Source organism: Alosa alosa, chromosome 12 (assembly GCF_017589495.1).
Source record: "Alosa alosa isolate M-15738 ecotype Scorff River chromosome 12, AALO_Geno_1.1, whole genome shotgun sequence".
Lineage (NCBI taxonomy): Eukaryota > Metazoa > Chordata > Actinopteri > Clupeiformes > Clupeidae > Alosa > Alosa alosa.
Genome location: NC_063200.1, coordinates 26,285,614 through 26,313,265, shown reverse-complemented (window position 1 = coordinate 26,313,265; position 27,652 = coordinate 26,285,614). Strand labels below are relative to the sequence as shown.

General features: G+C 40.0%; 3 protein-coding genes and 1 long non-coding RNA gene across 4 annotated transcripts; 2 read left to right on the top strand and 2 right to left on the bottom strand.

Moving 5' to 3' along the window:
- Positions 1 to 2,639: 2,639 nt before the first annotated feature.
- rbp4l (retinol binding protein 4, like) lies at positions 2,640 to 4,722 on the bottom strand. The gene is made up of 6 exons (XM_048258300.1): positions 4,568 to 4,722; positions 4,045 to 4,162; positions 3,729 to 3,865; positions 3,407 to 3,519; positions 3,061 to 3,273; positions 2,640 to 2,840 (listed from the first exon to the last, which is right to left on the bottom strand). Exons 2-6 carry the CDS (start codon positions 4,159 to 4,161, stop codon positions 2,830 to 2,832), a joined length of 591 nt encoding a protein of 196 aa, XP_048114257.1. The 5' UTR covers position 4,162; positions 4,568 to 4,722; the 3' UTR covers positions 2,640 to 2,829.
- Positions 4,723 to 11,473: 6,751 nt separating this feature from the next.
- Positions 11,474 to 21,480, top strand: pde6b (phosphodiesterase 6B, cGMP-specific, rod, beta). The gene is made up of 22 exons (XM_048258299.1): positions 11,474 to 13,076; positions 13,845 to 13,997; positions 14,206 to 14,295; positions 14,395 to 14,535; positions 14,811 to 14,885; positions 15,003 to 15,067; positions 15,237 to 15,303; positions 15,396 to 15,443; positions 15,705 to 15,854; positions 16,018 to 16,161; positions 16,259 to 16,324; positions 16,429 to 16,575; positions 16,668 to 16,775; positions 16,902 to 17,011; positions 17,663 to 17,750; positions 17,879 to 17,979; positions 18,083 to 18,190; positions 18,282 to 18,345; positions 18,679 to 18,753; positions 18,848 to 18,931; positions 19,148 to 19,301; positions 19,650 to 21,480. Exons 1-22 carry the CDS (start codon positions 12,606 to 12,608, stop codon positions 19,694 to 19,696), a joined length of 2,556 nt encoding a protein of 851 aa, XP_048114256.1. The 5' UTR covers positions 11,474 to 12,605; the 3' UTR covers positions 19,697 to 21,480.
- A 1,761-nt stretch (positions 21,481 to 23,241) lies between these two features.
- Positions 23,242 to 24,506, bottom strand: LOC125304221. The gene is made up of 4 exons (XR_007195210.1): positions 24,373 to 24,506; positions 23,691 to 23,745; positions 23,452 to 23,550; positions 23,242 to 23,319 (listed from the first exon to the last, which is right to left on the bottom strand). It is a non-coding gene; the product is annotated as an uncharacterized LOC125304221 (long non-coding RNA).
- Positions 24,507 to 25,517: 1,011 nt separating this feature from the next.
- hspb11 (heat shock protein, alpha-crystallin-related, b11) lies at positions 25,518 to 26,419 on the top strand. The gene has a single exon (XM_048258298.1). It carries the CDS (start codon positions 25,598 to 25,600, stop codon positions 26,198 to 26,200), a length of 603 nt encoding a protein of 200 aa, XP_048114255.1. The 5' UTR covers positions 25,518 to 25,597; the 3' UTR covers positions 26,201 to 26,419.
- Positions 26,420 to 27,652: the final 1,233 nt, after the last annotated feature.

The following is a 27,652-nucleotide window of genomic DNA, read 5'->3' as shown; positions in this document are numbered from 1 at the left end:
TGACGTTTTTTTGGAAAGACAAATACATGTATCTGTATTTGTAGTGATAAGACAAATATGTTTATTTTATTTTTATTTTTTATCATGAAACCCTGTTGATCTATTTCAGGTTACTTGTGGGTCAATCTAAACATTGGTGGTTGGACAAAGGAGGACAGCTCAAAGAATCCCACCACTAGGGGGAACCAAACAGTTTGATGAAAGCAGTCAAACCGTGACCAGAGGTCTGTCCAGAGAGCTGTGCTGGTGAGGTCTTACATAAGAATCATTAACCACACTTACCATTTGTGTTGTTAAAGCATGTCCATCAAACTCAAGATGTTTTTTTAGCTTCAACTGTAAATGGAGTTCTTGGAATGTTGCAAATATTCAAGACTAAAGTAGAATACAATAGATTAGCTAATTTTATGGGCATGAATAATGTATAACATCTCATACATTAACCTGAATAGAAGATTGGATTAAATTTGATGTGGATCTGAAAAAGGGTAGACCTTTGGTCGTAATCTGGCCCAGTGTCTTCTGATGCATACAAAACTACACTTGTCCAATCATACTGGTAAATGATGGCAACCTTCCCTGATGCACAGAGACAGACCTTGTGGAGTTTTCTCATTTCTTGCATACACCCACTCTGGTCAGAGTTTGCCAGAGCTTTCTATCTAATCTAATTACGTAATCAACTCTGTCCCGTCCTTGAGTACTTGTTGGTCATAAGGTGCTTTCATTGGCTGGGCCAGTGCAAGCTGTCGTCTGGAGGAACAGGAGCCATCTGGTCCTATAGGGACCCAGTGGTCCCCAGTGGAGTTTCTTTAGGGTATGTGTACATTGTTGGGTGGAAAGCAATTCAGATATATAATCGGGTAAAACTGGTTTCCCTGCGCCATCAAACATCAAACGTTTTAAACATGGTCTATGGTCTATGAATCATTTTAGGTCTATCACTTCAGATAAGACAGTGGAAAAGAAGTGTGTATTAGTGCATAATTGAACAACTTAACAAACAAATATTACAATTTAAACACACAGAATGCTTGATTCCAAATGTGAAAACACATCAGTGTCATATTTTCTGTTTGAAGGTCATAAGGCTGTCATACAGCCGCGGCTCACATGTAAAGTATCTTGTGTGATGCAACGCGTGAACATGGTAACAGTGCCTGTCCTTCCGGTGTTCTGAACTCAACATCTTGGCACTCCTAACATGATGACCTTCTTCCTGAAACTCTGCACGGTTGTTGTCAACACTTTGGCTCTTTAGAACACTTTGGCTCTTTAGCCCAAGTTTGTGTTCATCTCCTCACTGTTTCCAACATTTACTTCACAAGAACATTCCGAGACAGCTTGGAATCACACACGTGTAATCCCGTTTACAGACAGCTTTAGCCAAAGGTTCAGTGCAGAAATGGATCCCACTGAAGTGTGGTGTAAGGATAGACCTCAGGTGATCCATGACCTTAGCCTTTGGCTGTGTGGGCAGGGTGCTGGCCAGGTGTATCAACAGGATGGGAGGGGCACAAGATTTAAGAGGACAGATGCTGAAGAGAGTGGATTGAGGCTAAATCTGACCCTTTTTTCCGACCCAAAGATGCCAATCTTCTCTTGGGCCAGAAATTAAAAATAAATGGTTGCTGGGTTGACCAACGATACAGAACATTTTTATGAAATCCTCTACATAACTTTGACTAACACCACTTTGTTAGATTGTTGGTATTTCACATTTGCTGTTCCACTTTAGGGAGACACAAGTGGATCACCTTTATCACAGTTAACATAATGACTTAACATAAGCATAAACATTAAAAGGGTTTATTTTGAAAGCTTCACATAGAGCTACTAACTGGACTGAAATGTGTTGCATAACATTGGACTTGTAAGATCGAGACTGCTGGAGTCAGGAGTTGTATAATGTCATTGGCTATTCACATCCTCTGCTAACCAACCATAAAATCTTAAGAGGAACATTTTTTGTAGACTAGACACCTGTCACAATCACTTGAGTGTGAACCTTGACCTTTTCAAGTGCTTTTTCTTACTGTAATAAAGTCAAAGATCACTGCTCATCTGTCGAGGTGCAGGATTGGTAGGTAACTTATAAAAGATATAAGAAAAATCTGCACACTCCAGTCTGTACTCAAATCTGCGAATGCTTTCAGTCGGCAGACCTTCCTCAGGCAGAATAAATCATACTGAATGAGCCAGGGTTAATACTTGAATTTCCCCTTGGGGATCAATAAAGTATCTATCTATCTATCTATCTATCTATCTATCTATCTACAGTGTTTTTTTACAAATAAGATTAGACCTCTCTCTCTCTCTGTCTCTATCTCTCTAAGAGTAGATATATACTGTAGTAGTCAGTATGTTTGAGGTTAGTAGACAAAGTTATGTTAAATTTGATGGCAACAAAAATAATATTTGCTGGGGAATTTTCTGAAAAGGTCAAATTAAAACCAATATAATATAATAATGTATAGTACAAGGCCAAATTAATACCACTATAAAATAATTGATCATGATCATTGATATGGATACATTTTGGTTGGTATGTTGGGATGTTTATAAAATATTCTGATGCACAGTAGAAAGTCCAGCAGAATACCTCCATGAAATTACCAGGACGGGGCAACACGGTAATGTTTGTTTAAAAATATTTTATTTGTCACACTTGGTACAACACAACAAGTTTCCCTTGACACAGTGAATCACAAATGGCTTCTTCCCAACGTGCAGCTCGCTATAACAACTCTCTAAAGCACCACTATTGACCCGGATGCCCCCTCCCATGCCAGCATGCTGAAGGAATCCCTCTGAAGAAGAGCCCACTGCTTAGCAAGCTCCTGTGGTGGACACAGAAAAAAAGACAAGAGAAGCAGAGATCAGACATGGTTTGGTCCTCATCATGCCATTTCAATGCTGGCTTAGAAATGACTTAAATATGACTTTGAAAGTACTGACTTAAAAATAGAGATAAACCTATGGGACAAGAATTGTTAGCTAATGACTTTCCATTTGGGAAAGTTGAAAACTCAGGTTGCTCGTGGCATGCGAGGAACTTACCGGACTGGAGAACAGGCTGGAACTGGCCAGCCATGCAGATCTCCTCCTGCTTTGCGCGGACCACACGCTGGATGGCTGGGGGCAGACCACGAGGGTTGCGGGAGAAGACCAGGGCATAGCCATCCTCGCAGGTGCCATCGTCCTTCAGGGCGCGGCAGGCATAGGTGATGGCATAGTTGTCATAGTCGGTGTCAATGATCCAGTAGTTGTCACCTAGAGAGCAATGAAAAGAGAAAAAGAGCACAAAACTCAACCACACATCCAAATAGCAGGGGGATGGCAAGATTGCAGCCAATGGAAAGCAGTTCCATTGTGTGTTTTATTTTGTGATGATGGTTCTGCTTACCTCCGCTGGACAGGTAGCTGGCCAGGCCCTGGTAGTTCATGAACATCTTGCCGGGAGCAGTGGGGTCAGGCACGGTGTACTGGGCAGCCATGTCAGCGCACACAACCCAAAATCTATGACACAATTAGAGCCACCATTAGCATTAGCAACAGTTAGTAATGGAGAAAAAAAATAATGCAGATCATAATCAATCAACAAATCATTATAAACACGGTAATCATGGTTCATAGTCTGTATAAAATGTCTACCAACGGGACAAATCCATCAGTTAACCCATTAATTATATTTTTGAGAAAATCAATACATGGGGTCCGTAGCTTACCCGAAGAGGGTGACACGGCCCTTGGAGGAAGCAGTCATGGTGCCGTCATCATCAATGGTGTACTCAGCGGAGATGTTGTCCTGCAGGAACAGGCCCTCTGGGTCTTTCTTCTGCTGGGCATACCACTTGCCAGCATACTGCAGAGAAGAATCACAAAGAGCCAGGGGGGTTTAGGAAAATCCACAGTCTGTACACAACACAGTTTTTTTTAGACGAGCAGAGAGCCAGATGAAAAATAAAGCTCTCTTCAGCTTTTCAGTATCCCCCTCCAGACTAAGGGGAATAATAGTATTAATTCTCCAAGACTGGGACTCACTCTCTTGGGGTCGAAGTCCTGCTTGACCGTGAAAGTGTCCACCACACAGGAGGCAGACCAGCAGCGCTCGATGTAGGACAAGAGCACAACGAGCAGAGCGAACTTGTAGTATTCCATTCTGTGTGGCAAACAAGAAGTGTGATGGTGAGCAAAAGCACTAATGCATGACATCTGAAGTGGAAATGATGACTGTAGCTAACTCAGTGGGTTATAAGAATAATCTAGGAGTGACTCCTCAACACAGCATCCTGTTATAATAGTACATATCGCATACAGGCAGCTAAAGTCACTAACAGCTGGACATTGTAACACAGTGCAGGCTAATTTTTAAGCAGAGAGGATTTTCAAAGAGCTACAAATGCAGGAAATGTCATGAAATGACAATACAAAAACTAAAACCCCCAAGCGATGAGTTCATATTAAATATAAGTTCATATTAAATTTATTTCACAGCCTGCAGTCAACCGTCCACAGCCCAAGTCCTATGTTCGTCCCTCATTCGTTAACCCATAGGGAGTCTTACCTGCTTGTACGGTTAGATCAAAGCCAAAGAATAGGCTAGGTTTCAGCTGTGTGGATACTCTCTCTGTGGTTTTCCACTTGCCTGTGACGACTCTCTGTCAGAGGCGCCCTTTTATATTCCTGCCATAGATGGGCTTATTGATTATTTTCACTTCATGTAACTAAATAAGGTGCTTAAATCTAAGGCTAAGCTGTTTGTAGAAATCCTTACTGTAAGCTGGCTTCTCTCTCACTGAACCCTCCCATGTTTGCCGTAAAAACAATTAAGTCTTTATGTAACGACCCACAGACACAGCGAGGTGGCCCTGAGTAACAACGTGTAGTACTAGGTGCTACAAAAACAAACATCTTTACGCTGTTACTAACTGTCCTATTGACTTAGTATCAAGATAAATATTTCAAGTCTTTGGGATGACTGTGCTGTCCTATCAGTGCCTTGATGCATTATACTGGCAACATAGTGTGCAGGACAGTGAGCATGAATTGTCAAATATAAAGAAAAAAATGTTCAGTGTAACTGTGAAAGCATTATTGCAGAGTAACACAGTGCACAAATGTTTGGGAGATGCTTGGAAAACGTATGTTGCATTTGAAGCTGCCATGTTCATTCTTTTCATCTGAATTTTATGAAAGTAATTGGGATTCATTGATCCAGTCAGTCAGATTCAAACCGTCCTGGGGGGCTACTTCTGATTTAGCCAGCTGCTTTTGGCATAGTGCCACCCTGATGAGATGGGCATGATTACTCAAGCAGCTTTCCACGTGGCAAAAAAGTCTCTTATGTAATCCCTCTGTTGTTGTGTCCAACAATGTGCTCACCTCATGTGGCACCAATACCATCCGCCTAAGTTCAATAGTCTCTTCCAAAACTCCGACTCTAACTCTATAATTACTCTGTGTTTATGTTTGTGGCTGCATCCTCTCTGGTTGTGTAATGTCTGTCACCTCTGGTGATTCTGTTATATTGTATTTTTTTTCTAAGAACTGAAGTAATGCCTTCCATCACATGTTTGGGTTTAGCTGAGGCATATGATTACATATAGATGTGTAATTAGGATCAATTATGTTGCACTGTTTGTGCATGACTGTAAATTAATTATTCTCATTAACAGAAGTAATATATATTATTATAATTGACAAGTATTTTATATTTTGTACTAAACACAACACACAGGCTATAGAGCAGTGATTCTATCAAAGATGCTCACAGTCTTTATCCAGTGCTCTAGTTCACAATATGCAGTATTCATAACTAGGATCAAAGCTGTTCATAATGCAATGACAACAGTTTGATGCATTTTTAAATGTTTCATATAGGTTGCTAAAGCATACAATTGTTAATTAATGACTAAAGACAGTAACCAGCGTGAGAATCCATTTGGGCTGACTTTAAACTAATAGACAACAACATGCTAGTTTAACATTTGACTATTCTTTATTTAACAGCATTAACAGCTGAATTATTTATTTGTAACAAGTATAATAGTGACATTTAGTGAGCTGGAAAAGAAATGAGACAGATATGTGTCACGTGTTGATGCTTTGAAGGTTCAAAACAGGTAACTATCTCACGTGCAAGTGATTTCTTTTTCTGTGCTCTTATCCAATGGGAGCTATTTGTATCTGGGTGTAAACTTCTTTGGGCTATCTCTATTTGATTTCCTCTCTACTGATCTGATGATTATGGTCTGTCGATGTGTGTGTGTGTGTGTGTGTGTGTGTGTGTGTGTGTGCGTGCACATATGTGTGTGTTTGTGTCTGTGTATGTGTGGTGCTGTTATGTCAGAGTTTCAGAGGAGGCCATGATGATTCACATGGATCCACATAACAGAACATGCCAGTCAAGCTTTAGAACATGCCAGTCAAGCATGCCACACTGTGATTTTTTTTTTTTTTTTAAATGGAGCTCATTCAACTGACACAACAAAACAAAATATACTTCCCTTCAGAAATATTAAACTTTCAATTGTCGGCTCAGTCTAAGTCTAGCCTATAAAAAACTGTGAAATTACCCTTACTTAGCTTTATCCTTAACTTCAACTGAAAATATCAATCTGTATGTTTCTGGTCTGAGACTGGTTTCAGAGACTGACAACATCTGGTTGTCTATTGCTATTGATGGCATATTGATAACAAGGAATGTAGAGTAGGCCTACATAGATTAAGATTACAGTGGTATGGCATAGTACAGTAGGCTACTATTTGCCTAGCAGCCTTCACCCCTCTCTTGTCTTGCTCATAGCCTTGCGCTTCTAAAATGCGCTAGATTTGAAGTACGTGCGTACAGAACAGATGGTGAATGTAAATTAGCCTACAGTCAGTAGCCTAAGATGTCTTCATGGAAAAACTTGGCATAAAACGAAAAAGGCAACATAAAACGGAGTGGGAGAACAGCGACATTTAATCAGTTTTCCCCAAAGGTAGGCTATATTTAGGCTATTGACAAACTTTACCCCTCGAATAATCTATCGTAGCCTAGCCTATCATGCGTTTGGTGTGACTTAAACCTTACCCCTTATGCAGTTTTACACATTAGGCTATGCTAGAATATGAAAAAAGTTATTGAAAGGAGCTACGAAAAGGCATGCTGCACAATGTGCACAGCAGTAGGCCTACTGTTTATTTTCTTCCATTCATCAAAGTGGTAGGCTACGTATTCATAAAACATTAATAACACAACTGAGCTTGGGCCTCAATACGGGTCCTAACTGCTTAAATTAAATAAACGTTGCACATACGAACTTTCTTTAGGAGAGCTGTAGCCTTTCTGGATTCTGATACCAAGCATTAAACATAGGCCTATACAGTCTCATAATACCCCCTTTTCAAATGAAAAGTCCCCATAAAGGCAGGCCTCTTCATTCTTCATGAATTAAATGAATATTAAATAATAAAAAAAACAAAGAATATAGCCTAACATGTAAACAGATCATTTACATGTTTGCCCCCGAACCCTCCTAGCATTTGGGAGGCCCAAAAGTATTTTATGTCATGGGGCCCAAATTCTCAAGCAGCGAATAAAGCATTTTTGTAAACTGTGACCACTTATTTTTGAATGGCAAATTATGTGAGACAGCAAGGGTGTAGTGGGTCTATTTGGAAGAATCCCAGTCTGTCCCTGATAATAGGTTTGCTAGATTTATACTCCAATATAAATTAGTCTCATTTTGTAAACGTGTACAGACTTGGCTGGATTAAAGCTCCTCTTCTCGATATAAGGCCACCTGGGCTTTTGGCATCCGTCAGAGACGCTACTTACAGTGATATTGTCTATTTAGAGATGATGCCTGAACGATTAGGGAAGGGCTTTTTAAAGGCCTTCCACGGCTTTCTTTAGGCATGCACCAGCAGCAGGCTCCTATATTTACACATGTAAACAGTGAGTGGCAGCTTGCCATCTTGGTTTTATGACTATGTCAGCAAGTTCTTGTGTTCTCTCCTGAACAGATTTAGCAGGTGCATTTTTTACATGCTGCTTTGCTTTCCATGGATATGTGTTTTACTGCCTATATAATGCATGGAGAATATGATAGAATATGAATATGGTTCTTTCTGTGTGTTCTTTTATCTCTCTCCAGGTATGCAAAAATGTGTGTGTTTCTGGAGGAGGATCAGAGAAATATTGCATAACAATGTATTATAGGCTATAAAGTTGTTATATGCCAACAGTAGACTATGGCTTTGACTATGACGTTAAGGTTTATTATTGGACAGCGCTGAAGTGCCTATCCTCCATGTCAAGTCATATGGTCGATGCTCAACTTCACATGTCCGACATATGTCTCTGCCGTTAACCCTAAACTCAAATTCCTCCTCATGTTGCCACATTTACCTCTTCCTCTCCCGAGTCTAACCTCGTGCTGATCACTCCCCCTCCACCACCACCACCAAAGCTCTGATCCCTCTCAGGCTTTGTGTTTAGTCCAAACGGCACTCATCTGCGGGTAAACCCCTCCAATATGGCTACACAGAGCACGTGGACACCCTTCCCTTCCCTCAAACCCCCCGATCCCGTCCTAATCCCCCACCGAGGCCCCATGTGTTAGAAGGGTTGGCTGGGTCCAGGTCCAGCCCTTGTCCAGACCCATCGCCAGAGAACAAAAGTGTTCTTGTTTCTCTCTCTATACCCATTCGCTTGCCATAGCTGATCAGCCTTGCTGATCCAGCTATATGGCGCCGTTTCAGGGTGCACCCGAGTGTTAGTCTAGAACTCTCTGTACTAACACCACAGAAGTTTGGCTCCCATCATCAGCCTTAACCCTTCGGGAAGTGTTCGGGTCTGTGGTACCCGTTTTCAATGTTTGCTAAAAGAACAATTATTGAAGAACAATGCTATTTCTTCAAACTCAGACTCACTGGCCTTGGCTCATTTTCTCTGAATTTCCCCTACACATAACTATTACACATGTGGTGTTCTGGTCTATTGGACCCAAGTGTAATAATTGTAGGTACTATGTACCTTGACTGTGTCCTTCTTCTAACTGGGCCTGCTGTGTGTGTGTGTGTGTGTGTGTGTGTGTGTGTGTGTGTGTGTGTGTGTGTGTGTGTGTGTCTGTCTGTCTGTGTGTGTGCATGTCTGCATATTGGACAAAAGCGTAACCATAACCATGTCTGAGTATAGGTGACTGTGTGCGGGAATGTTGTCTTTCTGCTCCTGCTATTCCCAGACACAGTTACAAAAAGTTGTTACATTTTAAGCACTTGCACCTGTTCTGATTAAGTTCTAAGAAATAAGCCTCAATAATTATCAAAAAGCTTGTTTCTAATTTTTTACCTTGTTTATAATTGCATTTTCTAATTTTCTCAAAAAAAAAAACGAAAATCATACATATGATCATAAATGTGATCTCACAGGGGGGGAAATATGAACCATAAATGATGTCTATATCATTGGTAATTGAGCTAAAGTAAACATCTGATTTTTTTACATAAATAAGTGTTTTTACATAAATTGTTATCACTGTATTGATTTAAAAGCCTAATAATGTGGTGGGTCCACCAGACCCAGGAACATTGGCTGAGAAGCAAAAACATTAACACCTTATAAGGGTTAAGTGTGTTGGCAATTAAGCTCTGTGTCTCAGCTCTATGTCAGTCAGTGTGGTTACATGTGCAAAACATGTGCAGAGTAAAGCACCAATCAGAGTATTATCAGAATTCTGTGAACTAAACTAAATTAACTAAAAATCCGATTCCCAAAACCCTTCAGCAGGGAGTTTTGAACATTCTAACAAAAGTTTCACAACAATGGAAAAACTCTGTTCCACAACAATAAGGTTCCATAGAACGTTATAAACTCCAACTGTAATCGGAGTTTTGGTTACATCAGAGAGGGTTAAATGACAAATTTAATCAGATTGAAATTAATACTCAGGTTCTCTGATTTTATAAAATTGGAGTTCAATCAGAGAACTCAGTTTAGATTACATTTTTATTTGGAGTAAAGAATTTAATTGGAGTGAAATCTGATTGTTTGCATGTAACCACACACTGAGTGTGTTACATAATAAAAAGCACCTTGATTTGAGTTCAGATGCATGTCTAGCTTTACTAGAGCTGTATTTGAAATGGTAGAAAGTTTCCGACTGACTCACATTTGCCAGTAGGCCTAGATATCATACACAACCATGATCTCTTCACTAAAGTATTTTCAGGAGCAACAGATATGTTATCTTACTGGGGATTTCCTTCTATTTTGAGCTTGTTTTGGGGGGTTGTGGAGCAATACTGGGAACACAGTGACCTTTTTATCTTACAACACCATTACAAAGCGTGATGTGTAAGAAAATTATGGTTTACGACACAATGAATTCCTTGCAACATAAAAATGCTCAATGGAGAGGTGTAAAAGAAATTGCTCTGATAAACCTGTAACGGTTAGAGTCCACAGCAGACATGGCTGGGCTGTAACTAACTTTGTGAGCAATCATTTAGTCTATTGAAAGCATGGCGGAGGTCAGGAGTAGGCAGTACTCTGGCACACTGTACTGTCATCCTGGCACACTTTCATGACACTCTGGCCTATATTGTGTTCTGTGATCTGCTGCCATCTTGTGGTTGTTAGAAACAACATAATCTAGCAACCTCACAACATTGGTGAAAGCATCCCCTAAACATGATATGACATGTCCAGGACTTGCCAGGTGCAAGGCAATGAAGCTTCCAAAACTATGGCAAAAACTCAAATGTCAAAATACAAACTCCTTTTTTCAAACAACAAAATTCATACGACAAAATAGGTTGTTGGTTGTATGTTTTATTTTAAAGGTCAAGGTTGAGCAAGGTTTGAATTAGCCTTCCGTTTTAAAACAGAAAACATTGCAAGGTTCTATTTAGAGTGGTTTAAATTGAACTAAAAAAAAAAAAAAAAAACACACAGAACCAAAATGTTGTTGAAGTGCAAAAGAAAGCTTCAGGCAGTTGATTTCAGAGAATCTTCCAATCCATTTTATAGCAGCTAAAAAAAAATGTCAGCAGTTCTCTGTTTAATGTCCTTTTTAGATATCTCTGTGATAAGAGAAACATGATGGTTCGAAAAGAAATAGGTGTAAGTGGGTCACTCGTGCATCACACACTGTCCACCCTGAGCCCTTTCTGTACAGAGCACTCCCTTCTCAATATCCCATCTCATGATGACCAAATCTATCATTCGCTGTATCCGAGTGCTTCATCTTGCTATTAATGTGCAGATTATCTAGCTGACCTTTTCCTTAAGATGGATAGAGTCCTTTATATAGACCTGCTCCTCTGCGCACAGGGGAGGATTACTGTATGTTATAATGGAATGGGTACTTCCTTGGGAAAGCCACTGATTAATTTGGTATCCATAGATTGAGTTATGATATCATATTGGACATGATATTGAAGTTACAAATGATAATGTAGAAGAGTCATTGTTGTTGTTGTCCTCGAGTTATCACAGTAAGATATGTAATATGAGCTATAACGTCTCATTACAGTAATCAAATAGCAATCCTCACTTATCTACTGCAAAAAGAGAAGGGCATTTGCCATATGAGAGATGGACTAAGTACAGAATGTGTTTTAATAACATTTGACGTTACTTCCTTAAATACTGGGAGGAATCTTGTATATAACATCCAGCCAAGGACAATATTTCAAGGGACTTGAGACATTAGGAAGTTTTATTTTGTGGAGTTTCAATCTATTCTAAATTCTGTTCTTTGTGCTTAAAATCAGTGGCTACATGCTCGTATCCTAGAGTTACAGATATCCAAATCAATTCTCGATTCAAATACAAGCCTGCATTCCTTGTTTATATCTCAATGAATGGTACATTCCCACGAGTATACAGGTTAAATGTTACACAGTATATATTCTTATGCAGGTGGATGGCTTTTTCCCTGTGCCTGGGCATTGTGCAGGTAAAGCAGCGTGTCTGAGACAAGAACTGGGGTGCTGAGATAATCAGCTAGTGACATGCTTAAATAGGGCTTAGGATCGAGGAGTGTGTTTTTAATAAGGACATAAAGAGCTTGTGCGCGAAAACCACACGAGAAGACAGGGAGCGGGCACCTGGTGTCCTAAACACACTCTCCAGCCCTCTCCAACACCGCTGGGTCATTTTTTAAAACACTCTTTTGTGTCTTGCTGCCCTTGCTGAGTGGTCATCACTTGAGAGTTGTCCTTCTAGAGGAGGAGACAGGAGGGAACTGAAGGGAGTGAGGAAGTCAGTCTGGTGGCCTGAGCGACGTCCATTAGCCTGGGGGTAGGTCAGCTGACCAGTTTTTTTGCATTAGCAGATCCTGGTTCACCTTCAATGCTATTAGGAAAAAACCTTGCTGATGACAGTTGGATTGGACTCAGGTCTTCCCTGTGCCTGCAGGTGTGTCTCCCTTCCACAGTGTGTTCTTTTACCTTTCCTCCTCCTTTGGGGAGCCTCAAGGACCTAAAGGTGGGAACTTTTTCAACTTTTTTTGTTGCCAAAGTGACTCCTACAACCGCCGACCTTGTGTGTCATTTTCACGTGAATTTGACACATATTTTCTGGGATTGGGGCAGAGGATCCCAAAACCAAGATGAGTGTCAGCAAGGAGGACGTCGCCAAGTTCCTGGATGGAAACCAAGCCTTTGCCACGAGCTACTTCAACAAGAAGCTCAGTGCTGGGGCCATCGCCTCGGCCATGGGTGTTGAGGAGTCCACGGTGGACTTCACCATGTTCAAGGAGGTGAGCCAGGTGGAGGAAAGTGAGATCCTGTTTGATGTCATCAAGGACATGCAGGAGAACGTGAACATGGAGAAAGTGATCTTCAAGATCCTAAAAAGGATCTGTCACCTCACCCAGGCCGACCGCTGCAGTCTCTACATGTACCGGCAGCGGAACGGCATTGCTGAGCTCGCCACCCGGCTCTTCAATATTGGCGTTGACTCAGAGCTCGAGGACTGCATTGTCCCGCCCGACTCTGAGATCGTCTTCCCCCTTGATATTGGAATAGTGGGCAATGTGGCCCAGACAAAGAAACACACCAATGTCAAGGATGTGGCAGAGGTAAGGGATTTAAGTCATCCCCAGTGACAGGTCAATTTACAAAATTAGGTTTCAGATAGGTCAAATTGACACTTAACATTAAAGACAGAAAGCAACCAAGAACAACCAAGGCTGTGCTATTGTTACACATAATTCTCATACATGATAGGCCTTTGGTATATCTTTGGTATTTTGTAATTATATTGTAGGCGTCACTGCTTATGTTGTCTACTGGGAAAAACTAAGAAAAATGGATGTAAAAAATGTTATATGATCACCTGCTCAGCATTACACAATATCACATCATGATACAATACAACCTAGTGCTGCACTAAATCCTCTTGACATAATCCCATTTATGGACATATCCCATTACCTTTTGGGATCCAGGATTAATTTATCTGCAGTGCCTTTATTAGCAGGGCAGCAAGACAAATGGAAGGATCATATTCATTTATAGGAATAGCCCAATGAGGAATAACAAGGGCATATACACTTCCCTAGAATTGACAAGAAATATAGTAGAAAGATGAGTATGAATCCTGGACAACAGATATGTTTATATTAATTACTACTAAGTTGTTATCTGGAAGAATGACATTTGTCAGAACAATTTTCTTCTGATCAACTGTTATAAAGTGGCATTTTGAACCTTTATTGTCATTTTTGTAGTCAAGCAGACGATTTATAGCTCCAAAATGGAGGTCATGTTACTGAAATGAGCAGTACAAAGCAGTCCATGCCTTAGCTGTGATGTCTCCTGATGACACATATCTCTACACTATCCAGAACAGTAACTTCAGCAATTTTGTGGACGAGCTGACTGGATATACAACACGAAATCTCATGGCCGTGCCCATCATGAACGGCAAAGATGTGGTGGCTGTTGTCATGGTCGTCAACAAAACCACTGGGCCTCATTTCACTGATGCGGATGAGGATGTGAGTCTGCCACCACATCCCCCCCCCAACCCACACACACACCATAGTATTTAGCCTATTCATAATTTGTGGATCTATCACTATGGATTTCACATGCAGCTCATACAATGGTACAATGCTATCTTTTAAGTTAAATGTGACATTAAATCTGTTATTTTGGTCTAGCAGAACCAATGAAATATGCTGACTCTTTTTTTTCTTGACACAGCTTTTTTTAAAGTATATGAAAGTTGCCTCTTTGAACTTGAAAATCTACCACTTGAACTACCTTCACAACTGTGAGACGAGGAAAGGCCAGGTGAGTGTCAAAAACGGACATGACTAGCTCTGGCAGCAGTGGTTCCTTCTCCACTATGTCATATTAACAATGCTTCCCTTTGATTTATCTCTGCTACAGCTCCTGCTGTGGTCGGCCAACAAAGTGTTTGAAGAGCTCACAGACATTGAGCGACAGTTTCACAAGGCTTTGTACACAGTGCGTGCATACCTGAACTGTGACAGATACTCAGTCGGCCTGCTGGACATGACCAAAGAAAAAGTACGACCTTGTGCTTGTCAACGTAACCAGATAGTCCATTATTGCTCTGTGTACAGCAACTTCCCATGTCTAAACTGTTTTGACTGTGAATGGTGGTGAAGAGTTCTGAAATGTCTTCTTCATAGGTAAAACAGAATGTGGAGAAAGTTAGCTAGTTCATCAGTCACAACGATCTACTGTCAAGACAAGACAATCAGGAAATGCTGAATGTTAGAAGAAATTGTCCACAAAATAAAACTCAGTGGTCACTCACCTCATTTGTGTTTTGTCCACAGGAGTTCTTTGATATCTGGCCTGTGTTAATGGGGGAGCAGGCCCCTTACTCTGGTCCAGTGACCCCGGATGGCAGGGTGAGAATCAGAATTCAAAGTTCAATGAACATCTATGTTTTACACCATTCAGTTTTTTTTCTTTTAAAAAATTAAACATGTTTAAAAAACAAAACATTTTCTTTACACCTATTTTAGGAGGTAATCTTCTACAAAGTCATTGATTATATTTTGCATGGAAAGGAAGACATCAAAGTCATTCCGTAAGTATGGCTCCATTCTGCATATTCAACATTTTGAGGTACAATGAATAGAGTTTTTTATTTAACCTTTAACAGCTTTAACAAGGTAACTGGTACACTAATTTGTTTGATCATTGTTGAAGTTATCTTACTGTTTGCAGGTAGTTATTTGTTAATTTGTCTTCCACAGATCTCCTCCTGCTGATCATTGGGCTTTAGCAAGTGGGATGCCTGTTTACGTGGCAGAAACTGGATTGGTATGTGATTTTTTTCACCCACAGAAATGTACTTTACAGTGTGCCGTTGTTAGTTTATCTCCATGTTTACGATTGCATTGTCACATTTTCAGATTTGTAACCTCATGAATGCACCAGCAGAGGAGACGTTCCAGTTTCAGGTAAAAATATCCATTTGTAGCTGGTTATCACGAATCCACAAGACCAAAACCATCTATATGTATAAAAGGTTCCCCATATCTTTGAAGTGCAATTACAAGCAAATGCAGAAGTAACAGAACAAACATTTACAGAAACTAAAAGCCAATTGAGGGCCAAATAGATGCCCAAACTAAATGTTGTTCATAGATCCCTCTTGCTGTGACTGTATACAAAAGATTTATATAAGTCATTAGTTCTGACAGTTGCTCTTTTCTGTGCAGAAAGAGCCATTGGACAGCAGTGGCTGGACAATAAAGAATGTCCTCTCCCTGCCAATCGTCAACAAGAAGGAAGAAATCGTGGGCGTGGCCACTTTCTACAACCGGAAGGATGGCAAGCCCTTCGATGAGCAGGATGAACAACTCATGGAGGTAACCACCCCTCTACTCCCCACACACACACACACACACCTCATCCATCCCGTCTCATCTGAGGGTGGCTCAAGAGAAACAAGGCATCCCCATCGACTGCCAAGAGCTCTGCAGCGATCACAGTTCACAAACCACTTAATCCCAACATCGGCTCTTTCCACAGGCCTTGACACAGTTCCTTGGATGGTCAGTACTAAACCCAGACACCTACGACAAGATGAATAAACTAGAGAACAAGAAAGACATTGCCCAAGACATGGTAATGTATCATGTCAAGTGCCGGAATGATGAAATCCAGAACATTCTGGTGAGCAGAAAGGGCATCTTTACATTTATCCCTAATAACGGTCACAGCTAAATACTTAGTGCTGACTCTATGTCTAATGTTTCTTCCAATTTCCTAGAAAACAAGAGAATATTTTGATAGAGAACCAGCAGACTGTGATGAGGATGAATTTCGGCAGATCCTGGTACTCACCTACAAAGAGATTTTTTTCTTTGCAAAACATCTTTCTAGAAATACAAGAATTGCTCTTTAAATGAATGAGCAACAATCATCAATGTTTCTTTCTAGAAAAAAGAGCTCCCGGGCCCAAAGAAGTTTGAAATCTACGAGTTCCATTTCTCTGACTTTGACTGCACAGAGATGGACCTTGTGAAGTGTGCGATTCAAATGTACTATGAAGTCGGAGTTGTCAAAAAGTTCCAGGTTCCTCAGGAGGCAAGTGTGTTATACAGTAACGCTAATTGAAGGGGCGTGGGGAAGATGACATTGTCTAAAATGAACTTTTGATTTGATTACTGATCTGACAGGTTTTGGTAAGGTTCATGTACTCAGTCAGTAAAGGCTACAGAAGGATCACCTATCACAACTGGCGCCATGGATTCAACGTGGGACAGACAATGTTCACTCTTTTAACGGTAAAAAAAACATTGCATTCATGCAGCATTTCTAAAATATTTACTCAACTAAAGTAATTTTCATAGTGTAAGCCTATGGCTAAGAGAAGTATAGTAACTAAGAGCTTGCTGACTGTGTGTTGACAGACAGGGCTGTTGAAACGCTACTACACTGACCTGGAAGTGATGGCGATGATCACAGCTGGTTTCCTACATGACATAGATCACAGGGGAACCAATAATCTCTACCAGGTTAAGTACGTATATCAGAAATTCTTTTTACTTTATATTTACCTATAGTCATTGTAGAGAGGGGAGACAGCAATCACCTCAACCGGCTTTGAACTAAGGTCTACAAGGCACCAAGTCTCATTGATAGTGCACTCCATCACAGTCATGACATCACAGAACAAGTAAACCTAAGCATGAAGAAATACCTTCAAATTAGGCCAAATATTCCATACTCTCAAGTAAACCCATTCAAAAAACCTTATGTTTATTCGAGATTATATGCAATTTATACATGTGATAATATGTGGTAACACTTTACTTGACAGTATCGACATAAGAGTGACATGACACTGTCATGACATATGAACCCCAACCGTAACCCTAATCCTAACCTCTAACCCTAACCCATAACCTAACCCTAACCCTAATCCTAAACCTAACTTGTTATGACAAAAACCGAATGTCACTTAAAACAGAAGCGTTATGTCATAAACGTTTATGACTTGTTTATGACGCGTTCATGACAGTGTCATGTCACTCTTAGGTCGATACTGTCAAGTAAAGTGTGTTATAGTCGGTGTCAATACCTACCACAGATTGAATAACCATTTAAAAGTATGATAAATGTACAACGTAAGATGCAGCTCTTTTTCAGTTTCTTGTCCAATCATTTGTAGATCTGGCAATCCACTTGCTAAGCTACATGGGTCATCCATTCTAGAGAGGCATCATTTAGAGTTTGGCAAATTCCTGCTTCAGGATGAGGTAAAATACATATGTTGCTTACTAGATATTCACACAATGCTCACAAAATATGTCTGTTGACTTCTTCTGTTTTAAGTGAACAATTGTGTGGTGTTAAAGTGAGAATGATTTTCTCTCCATCTTTCAAGAGTTTGAATATTTTCCAAAACCTCAACAGAAGACAAAATGAACATGTCATCCATCTCATGGACATTGCCATTATTGCCACCGACCTTGCTTTGTATTTCAAGTAAGTGGTGTCCCAAAGCTTATTATTTGTCAAGAATATATGCATAGCATGTCAGCAACAATACCATTTATCTATCACAACTAATTTTTTGTCTGCAAATTAGAAAAAGGACAATGTTCCAGAAGATTGTGGATTTATCAGAAACATATGAGGATGAGAAAAAATGGGTAGATTTCATGTCCCTGGAGACAACGAGAAAAGAAATTGTTATGTGAGTACACACCGATGACAATTTATGGTATAGCGAGTAGATAACCATTAACCTAACTGAGGACAAACAACTCGTTTTCCTGCACTTCCAGGGCCATGATGATGACAGCCTGTGACCTGTCAGCCATCGCCAAACCATGGGAAATTCAAAGCAAGGTGAATAGCAACAACATGACAACAAGTGATTTAGAGGTGTATGCAAGTGGAAAAAATACTGTTGTAAGATACACATGTCGTAAAGCTGCATTAAGTGTCAAGACTAATAGTTAGGCATAATGGCTATTAGTTAGGCATATCCAGCTATAAAGTACCCAAGACGAGCACAGCAGTGTAGTGAGTAAACCACACTTCATAACACTAGCTAGCGACAGACCTATAGCTTTTAGCATGCCTGCTTTCCATGTCTGAGGCGTCCATTTCTACACAATACAGACTACACAAGTAGTTCTCTTTTTGCCAAAATAAACTTCCCAATGTGGCTGTTGCCAGGTGGCTCTTAATGTGGCAGAAGAGTTCTGGGAGCAAGGTGACTTGGAGAGGAGTGTTCTGGACCAGCAACCCATTGTGAGTATTGGTGTATTCAGTGTTTGTTCGGGTTTATCAACTGGTCAATCTGGCATGGACAAGGCCTGTTTGTAACTTGTCTTTGTATTCAAAGCCCATGATGGACAGAACTAAGGTAGCTGACTTACCCAAGATGCAGTGTGGTTTCATCGATTTCGTCTGCACTTTTGTATACAAGGTAGGATTACACTGAAATACTACACTAAAAATATGTATATTTCATGATATTTTGGTTCTAGGCAGTACGCTACTTTTCCATTCCCCCTCTCTAAGTAATTTCAACTTTGACACATATGTTGAAAATATTAAGAGAGAAAGTGGACCATTGCAGGTGAGGCCAGCAGAACTTGCCTCACAACATTGCAATTATTCTTTCCCTTGTTTTTCTCTATAGGAGTTTTCCCGCTTTCATCCTACCATCACGCCAATGTTAAATGGTATTCTGAACAACAGGAAAGAGTGGAAGGCGAGGCAAGAGATACACGAGGCCCAGCTGAAGGAGTTAGAGGATGCTAAGGCGGCCAAAGAGGGCACTTCTGGAGGCAAATGTAAGCCAGGCTTGCATTCATTTCAGAACAGACATGATATACATTAGACCAATTTGCGACCTTCTTCAGTGTAATACACCATACTCTACTGTAACACCGTGTTGGTAGAGTAGAAACTTATGTTTTGTCATTAGACACATTTTGTTCTTATATCAGAGGAAAAGCCAATCTGAATTCTTCCAACACATGTTGAACAGTGCTAGTTCATAAGAATAGAGAGCTTGACTCAAACTCAAAGCATGTTACTCCATGTGGCCTACTTTTTCAGGACTGGTTGGCTAGCTATATGACTGGTTCCACTGTCCATTCACTGCAGACTTGGCTAACAATTACTTTCTTCAAATGCAGCTGGTAACCCAGGTGGTGGAGGATCCAAGACGTGCTCAATATGCTAGAGGTGGAACTAAAGGATAGAACGGGACATTTCGGAACACCTTACCATCATATATAGTCTGACAAGTCAGGGGTGAGAGGTCAATCTTTGCCCCTTTTTGTGATGAGAAAACAGAAGTGAAAGACAGAGATGGGCACCACATGAAGGTGATGCAGCTCAGCAAAGCCAATAAACCTTGGCCCCAGAAACTCCACCCATCCCTATGTGGACCGACTAAGGGTAATACCAATTCATGCAGCTGGAGAAAGATGGTGATGATCCCATATTCTGTTTAATTTACTTTGTACTATAAAACTCAGGGTTCCAGGAATTATCACTGGTTGATTATTAAATCCCATGGCCATTTAGACATCCTTACATGTTAAGATAGAATATTAATCTTTGGAATCTGATATTAGAAAGTGGACTGTGGTCATCTGTACTAATACATGTCATCTGATCATGTGAAATGACACCATATAGTTCTCTTTGCGGATCACTGTTTTGCCAGTAATCAAACGATCATTGCCAGCTCTCATTTCCTCTGTGAATTTACTGCTGCACCAGGACCATTCCCTGAAAACTGAGGAGGGCATTTATATTTTTCAAACTTTATTTTTAAGTAGTGTTAGTGACTTGCTGATGATCTTCCCAGTCAGATATGGTGTAAAGTATGTATAATAACATGATATAGGTTTAACTGTGGATTGTGTTCTGACTGTGTCCTAATTTTCAGAGAATGCTCTGGGTTTAAAGTGAACCCACTGGAAACATAACTGTAAATAGTTCTATGGTGAACATGAATACCTACTCAAAAACTCTCTCCTCTACTCTCGGTGGGTACAAGAGAACTAGTACAATTTCTGAAGCTCAAGGCGTCTGGCAGATTACTGTAAATGACCAAAACATCCCCAGATACCTAGTAAAACATCCTTAATTATTACCAGGGGGACTCCACGGTGAAAGAAGATATTAATGCCAGTGGCCTTGATACACACCTGGTTAATTGTTAGCTTAGTCTGACAAGACTGATCCAAGACAAATATTCTTCGGAATATATGCCTCTTCTTTTAAATGTAAAAATAGTTGGAAGGGTAAAGTTATTTTTCTCCTTACCCAAGACAACACAAAGGTTAGAATCACAATATCTCTGTAAATACACTACTCACAAAAAGTCAGGGATATTCGACTTTCGGGTGAAATTTCAGGATGACCCTAAAATCCACTATAACCTTTACAGGTGAACTTAATGTGACCTTCTCTAAACATTTGAATGCGCGTGTCCAACAGTTCAATGTTTCAGTACTTTCTGTACTGAAACATTAAATTTCACCCAAAAGCCAGATATCCCTAACTTTTTGTGAGTAGTGTATATTTGCCAGTATTTGATTTTATGAGTACCTTGAAACGGATAGAATACACATGTTGTCTTTGTGAATGTACGTTGTGATGTACCAAGTATCACACACAATGAATACTAAGGTGTTGGTAAAAGAGTAAATGTAAGTATGTGCATCTGTCAATATAGTATGTCTATCCATGGCTAATGACTAAAGTAATGCTGCTGCTTGTTAATATGCAATTCGATTTAAAATGAGGGGGTCTCTTACAATAACGTCAATTTAATTTGTTCAACACTTTTCACAAAGAGATCTCCACTTTTATGACTCATATTAAGTTGCAAGAAAACTGCTTTTAAGGTTATCGTCCACAATAACACATATACTATATATTTTGTACTATGACTGTGTAATTGTTAGTTTACTGTAAACTATGGCACCAATAAAGCATGTGAATTTTTAAGAACTTAAAGGTTATGCATCACCATTTTATAGTTATATTGTTGCATTGAAGACACCATCCACAGATACTGCTGTAAGTGAAAAAATGAAGTGTGGCCTAGACAGTTATCCATCTTCACAGAATGGGGCTAGTAGCTTTTATAATTAGCTTCTGTAGTGGTCGCATTTCATAACACATGAATCACTCATGCATAAAGCCTCTTATCTAGCATAACTATAAGCAGTTTCCATAAATCGATACCTAGGTCAGGGTCATTGTGGGGATTGAATTTACTTTACTTATGGAATAACAACAAGCATACAATTATAAAATTAAAGATATAGAAATTTGGAATGTTATGTGTATGATAAGATGTTTAAAAATGATAACACGGGTGAAATTGTATTAAAGTAATTTATTTTCTCAAGTCCCAACAAAATCAAGCGTTTGTGGCAACGTTTAGCATGAATTGCTGGATCTCCACCAAAAAAAACTATTCCAGACAACCCTGTTTAGGTAGGAGGTGGTAGAGTTTACTCAGCACTTTCTCATATTGGCTTGTGACCTGAATCCTGGGATTTACACTAAACCGGGAATGGATTACACTAAGGTAGCCCTGCCTAGCCTTGTGTAAAACCTGCGCTGTGGTAACACTGAAGGACAAGAATGATCAAAAACACTGGGAATGCCGAGGGGGAAGTTACCCCATAAAAGAGCCAATTCTCTGAAGTATTAGAATTTCAATACAGGCACTTAATTTACTGATGAAAACAAGCCACATGCAATAGCCTTTAGTAATACCCAGTTTTCCAGATTAATTTAATTTAATTTAATTTAATTTAATGTAGTAGTATGCCATAGCAGTGATACAATCAAATTTGTTCCCATCTTTTGGGACTTTAAAATGTAAACAAATACAAAGAACAACATGGTTCAATATCCATATTGTACAACACTGAAATCATCTCATGATTACATTATTGAAGGCAAGTACTACAACAATAAGTACTTGATATACAGCAAAGCAAATAGGTTGGAAATAAGCTTAGGCCTGAAAAAAGTTATGGTCTGTTAGCATGTTTGGAGTACACATGCTGCAAAATTAGACATTTATTGGGCAGCTAAATATTCACCACTGCACAGACTTAGCATCTATGCTTATTATCATTCCAATGTACCTGAGTTTACCCATTTTTAGAAGGAAAGAAGAATATATTAACAAAATACAAAGATTACACTAATTATAATATATTATTATTAAAATATATTGCTTTGTCAAAACGATTTTTGGGATCTAGTAATGTAGACACATTAAATGTATACGTTAGAACAAAGAGACAGCATCCCGGCCACAAAGGTTGGTGGTTCCATCATCCTGTTCTGCTGACATTAATGTGAGTCATTTCGTACATTATTCAAAAAAGTTTAAAGGAGCTTAGCCAATATTTAGATTTTAAATTGCAATGGCAAAATAATAATTTAAAAAAATCAAGTAATAAAGTCCTACTATGTCTTAACATAGCAAGACACGAAGACGTTTTGATTTAATACCCATTAAGGCCTAATTTTTTGATTATTTAAATAATTCCTCTGGGACCATATTCCTCTTTTCAAGGATTTCACTGCATTTGTAACTGTCCCGTGTTTTAATATTTCCAAAGGACCACATGATGGCAGCACCATCACCAAACCAAAGGGAGACAGCTAACACAAAACTGTAGGAAATGCACTAGTCTAGAGTGCAACAAGAAATAAAGCTAAACAAACACTGTCTAACAAGTGCAATATTTGTTTTGGGATGTTTATTAACTTAAAAAAGGTTTAGTGCAAGGATGACTCATTTCAGAATGGTGTCCTCGTTGGCTGTTGGGAAGGCAAACAACACAAAAACAAAAACATCATAGTCATCATCTGTTTCTCACAACAAACTAAAAAAATAACCATCAAAGACTCAAGTCAGAAGCCAGAAGATTGAATAACTGAAAGGCAGTATACCTTCAGCAAGCTGTTTGTAAATGCGCTCTTGTTCCTCTCTATACTTCTTTTCGGCCTCTTCCACCCTCCTCTCCTCTGCAGCAATGGGCTTCAGGTAATCTGTCACCAGAGACACAAAACATTAGGCCTACTTAGACTAAATTGAAGGGGTTTTACTTGAAATACTCTATGGCCTCCAGTCTTTTAGTTCTGTGTTGCATGTGAATATTCACTGGTAATTTAGTGACACATCTGCTTACCATATCGCTGTTTACCGTATACCATTCCGACCAGCAAGGCAGACCACCTTGCAGTCTGTAAAAAAAAGTATACCAAATATAGGTAGGGGTTAGAGGGCTGCTAAAATCAATCAAAGCCTCTTTCTCTTGAATGTGACAATTATTTTGGTAACAAAACAAAGTTTGCCACTTGTCAACATGAGTTTAAATCTGTACATCTTGTCCAAAATTCATATTTTTACAGTCTCAACAATACTGTTTTGATTTCACTTCTTGAAGTTTTAAGTTAACAACGCAGCTCCAGTTCTAGTTGATTAACGTTAGGCCTACCTTCTGACCTTCGGCTTCCTAGCTAACGTGCTAACGCATCAATCCACCAGTTGTGCTTCACGCTAGCTCATTGACGGTCAAGAGAACTGGGCTGGCAGGCTGAAAACTGTGCTATGCAACACTGCAAACACTCTTGAAATAGCTGACAGGTAGTAACAACAGAAAGACTGACTGATAACCTTGAAAATATGACAACTAACTGTGGTTTGGCTTAACTGTGTAGCAGCTGGCTAGCTGCTAACGTTAGGTTTGTGTGTAGTCACAGGAACGAAATTTACTGAATTCAGTTAGCTGTTTTTTCGACAGGCATTCCCCTGCATGCTGACCACGATACTCGACCAGACTGACAGATTGTCCAGGGAATGTACTTTACCTTGATCAGAGCAGATACCTGGACAGGAGGAACCATTTTCACCTCAGGAAACAAGAACGTCAGTGACCGCGACACTCGTGCGTGGATTTAGCTTACCTGACGTCAGAGCGACGTTTGCGTCAAGTGCGTACCTAAAAAGTTTACGTGACGTGAGAACGTGTCTTGCGTGTTGTATGATTCTTGTAAGGCATGTTTTTTCATGAATTAATATTAGATGCAAACGGTAATAGTATTTTTAGTATATGATGCGACGCTATAAGATTACAATCTTTATCATTATCTGAAATCTAACATGTAGTCCAGCCTTTACTGAATTAGCCATGTATATGGCCCTATGCTGAGGCCTGTTTTTTCCTTATCATTAACATTTACCACAGTGTGTGACAAATAATGGTTTTCTATGTTGGTTTTCTATGTGGTCCATTTCAGTAATAGTTACATGTAACTTCATCAACTAACATCCTACAGCTAGATTTTATCATCACAGTTGTCACTTGTCACAGACACTCACAACTTTTTAAAGGAGACATCTATTTAGAGAGATCTATTTAAAGGACTGATTATTTCTCTTTCATATATTCAGGGGGCTGTTTCAGTTAGTCATGACTTTCAAAATATCAGTCAGTAAAATATCACAAACTCACTGTCTCACATTTCAGCCACCACATCAACAAACAATGGTTTATGTGTCATTGTGGTCAAGATAACATTAGACACCATGCTTTAACTTACAACTAAATAATTGCCCTAAAATCACAGTACTGTCACAAATGCTTTAATAGCCTATTGACTGTTTCAAAAGTAAAAGTAGCGTATGGTTTGTGAGTGTGTGTGTTTATTGAGATTAGTTTTTGGTTTGGCTTGCTTTTGGTTAGCTTTTTCCCCCTACAGAAGCACAATAACACAAACGTTGCTTGCTAGGCTGCCTAACAGTTAAGCTGCTCACTTTAAATAGAACAATGATGTACTGCAGAGGCATTTAACAGCCAGACGGCAAAAATACAGCAGGCTTGTTTTGGAGTATGACTGCACCTGCATAGCCATGACATCCTAGCAGAGTCTGTCAGTGTGAGGAACTGTGCTGCCTAAGACGTCACTGGAATGCCACTGGAACTTTCCATGGCGCAGTATAAAAAGAGTTGTGCGCTAGTTGCCTGGGACAGAAGCAAACAGAGACCAAACACGACTAAACAACTGCACACTTTAACTGAGCAGACGACTCAAGATGCTTTGCCCCAGCGCATTCCAGCCTATCAGCCCATTCATGGACTTCCACTGGCCTGTACGCAGCCTGTGGCCCGAGACGAGGCCCCTGTTCTTCCAGATGGAACAGGAGATGATGAGGCACATGCAGGAGATGAAAAACAACATGGAGTTCATGGATCGCCTCCATCAGAAGATCTTCAACGAGATCGACCAGGGCCTGACGCCGACCACGTTCAAGCCCATCACGTTCCACATGGGCAAGGCGGGAGATCAGTTTGCCGTGACACTTGAAACCAAAGACTTTGCCCCGGAGGAGCTCACCGTCAAGCAGGTGGGCAGGAAACTGCGGGTCAGTGGCAAGACAGAGAAGAAGCAGGACGACGGCAAGGGCTCCTACTCCTACAGATGTGAGGAGTTCAGGCAAGAGTTCGACCTGCCCCAGGGAGTGAATCCGGAGGCAGTGACCTGCTCTCTCGCCGAGGGCAAACTACAGATAACGGCGCCCAACAAGGCCCTGCCGGAGAGCAAAGAGAGGGTGGTGCCCATTGAACTTACCCCTGCTTTGAAGAACAAAGAGACTCTGGCAGTGGCTGAAGGAGAGGCAGCCAGCGCTAAGAACTGATTTAGATGTCAGTCACACAGGAGTGGTCATGCTGGTGTCATACCAATCGAAGGAATAGGCTGCTTAGGATCTAATCATTTGTGAATATGTTTGCGTCTAACCAAAGTATTGACAAAAAGCAAATGATTTTCATGTGAATTTGTTACAGTTTTAATAGAGAAGTTAATTTAACAACTGCTATCTTTTGCACTATGTCTTTAATAAAAAAAATATTTCTAATGTTGTTATTATTTTGTGAATCTCATTTTGGAACATATCTTTTTGAATTGTAACATGTATGAGCTCCACAGCAGATGGCTACATTCACTTGTTTATATTCCCCTACACCAGTACAGTCATGTTTATGTACATTTTTTAAAAAGTTTGATTGTTTTATAACGTTGAAGTGTTACATTAGCGCAAAGTGTTCTGTTACCAAGCAGTGAGTTCTCTGTCCTTTCTGTCCTTTCATTTTTTCCCTATCATCTATTTTCAGCCCATAACTGAAATTCAATATCCATGTGTCTATTCTTATGCATCATATGCTCACTCTTTATATCAGTCTGAAAGTGCCTCCTGTTCATTCTTTTCTGTTATACTTCGTTGCAATTGGATTTTGTCTCAATCTTTTTCACAGCAAAAGCATACACTCTGTCCCCATATTTCCTTATTGTCTTAGTGTAATCATGAAGTCTTCCATTACAAACCATTACTCCTTTCCTAGTAATATTTCTGAGTTGATTTTTCAATTGATAATTTCATTTTGAAAATTGGCGTTCTTTGTCCCGTTCTTTTGGTAGAAATTGAAATATTGCACTTGCTACTTGGATCCTGTAGATGGCTGTGTTCACTCTGTGGTGGCAGAGCCGTATATATGTTCTCTCCATGCCCTACTCCTGCAGCTCCTTGTAGATGGCACGTCACAATTTATCCCATTTCATGCCTCCCCTTGGTTACTTAATCAGTCTGAACTGCTTAAACATCAAGTTTAAGTGTGTGTGTATGTGTGAGAGATAGGTGTATGTGTGTGACTGAGTGAATTTTTTGTCTACAAACTTCTGTGGGCTTGCGATTAGACAGAAATGATACTTCAGCGACACTGATGCATGTCAGTATGTTTTTGTACATGCGTGTCTGTATGTTCACCTGTGTGTATGTATGCATGTGTGTGTGGGGGGGGTGTCTGTACAATCTTGTGTGCACAGGTCAATATGCCTATGAGTGTGTGTGTATGCATGGATGGATGGTGGTAGTGAAATCAAGTGCACCTGAGCACAAGGGACATGGATGCACTACAGCACTGTTGCTCATCTGTCCATCCTCGTATAAAACCCAAATGATTTGATTTGCCTGATAATATTGATACCCAAACACATCCTGACCAGGCATATAGACTTCTAATTAAATTTCCCTGGGCGTGCCCACATTTTGGGTATATTCGGACTGACTTCCAGGCTAGACTTATCTATCCAA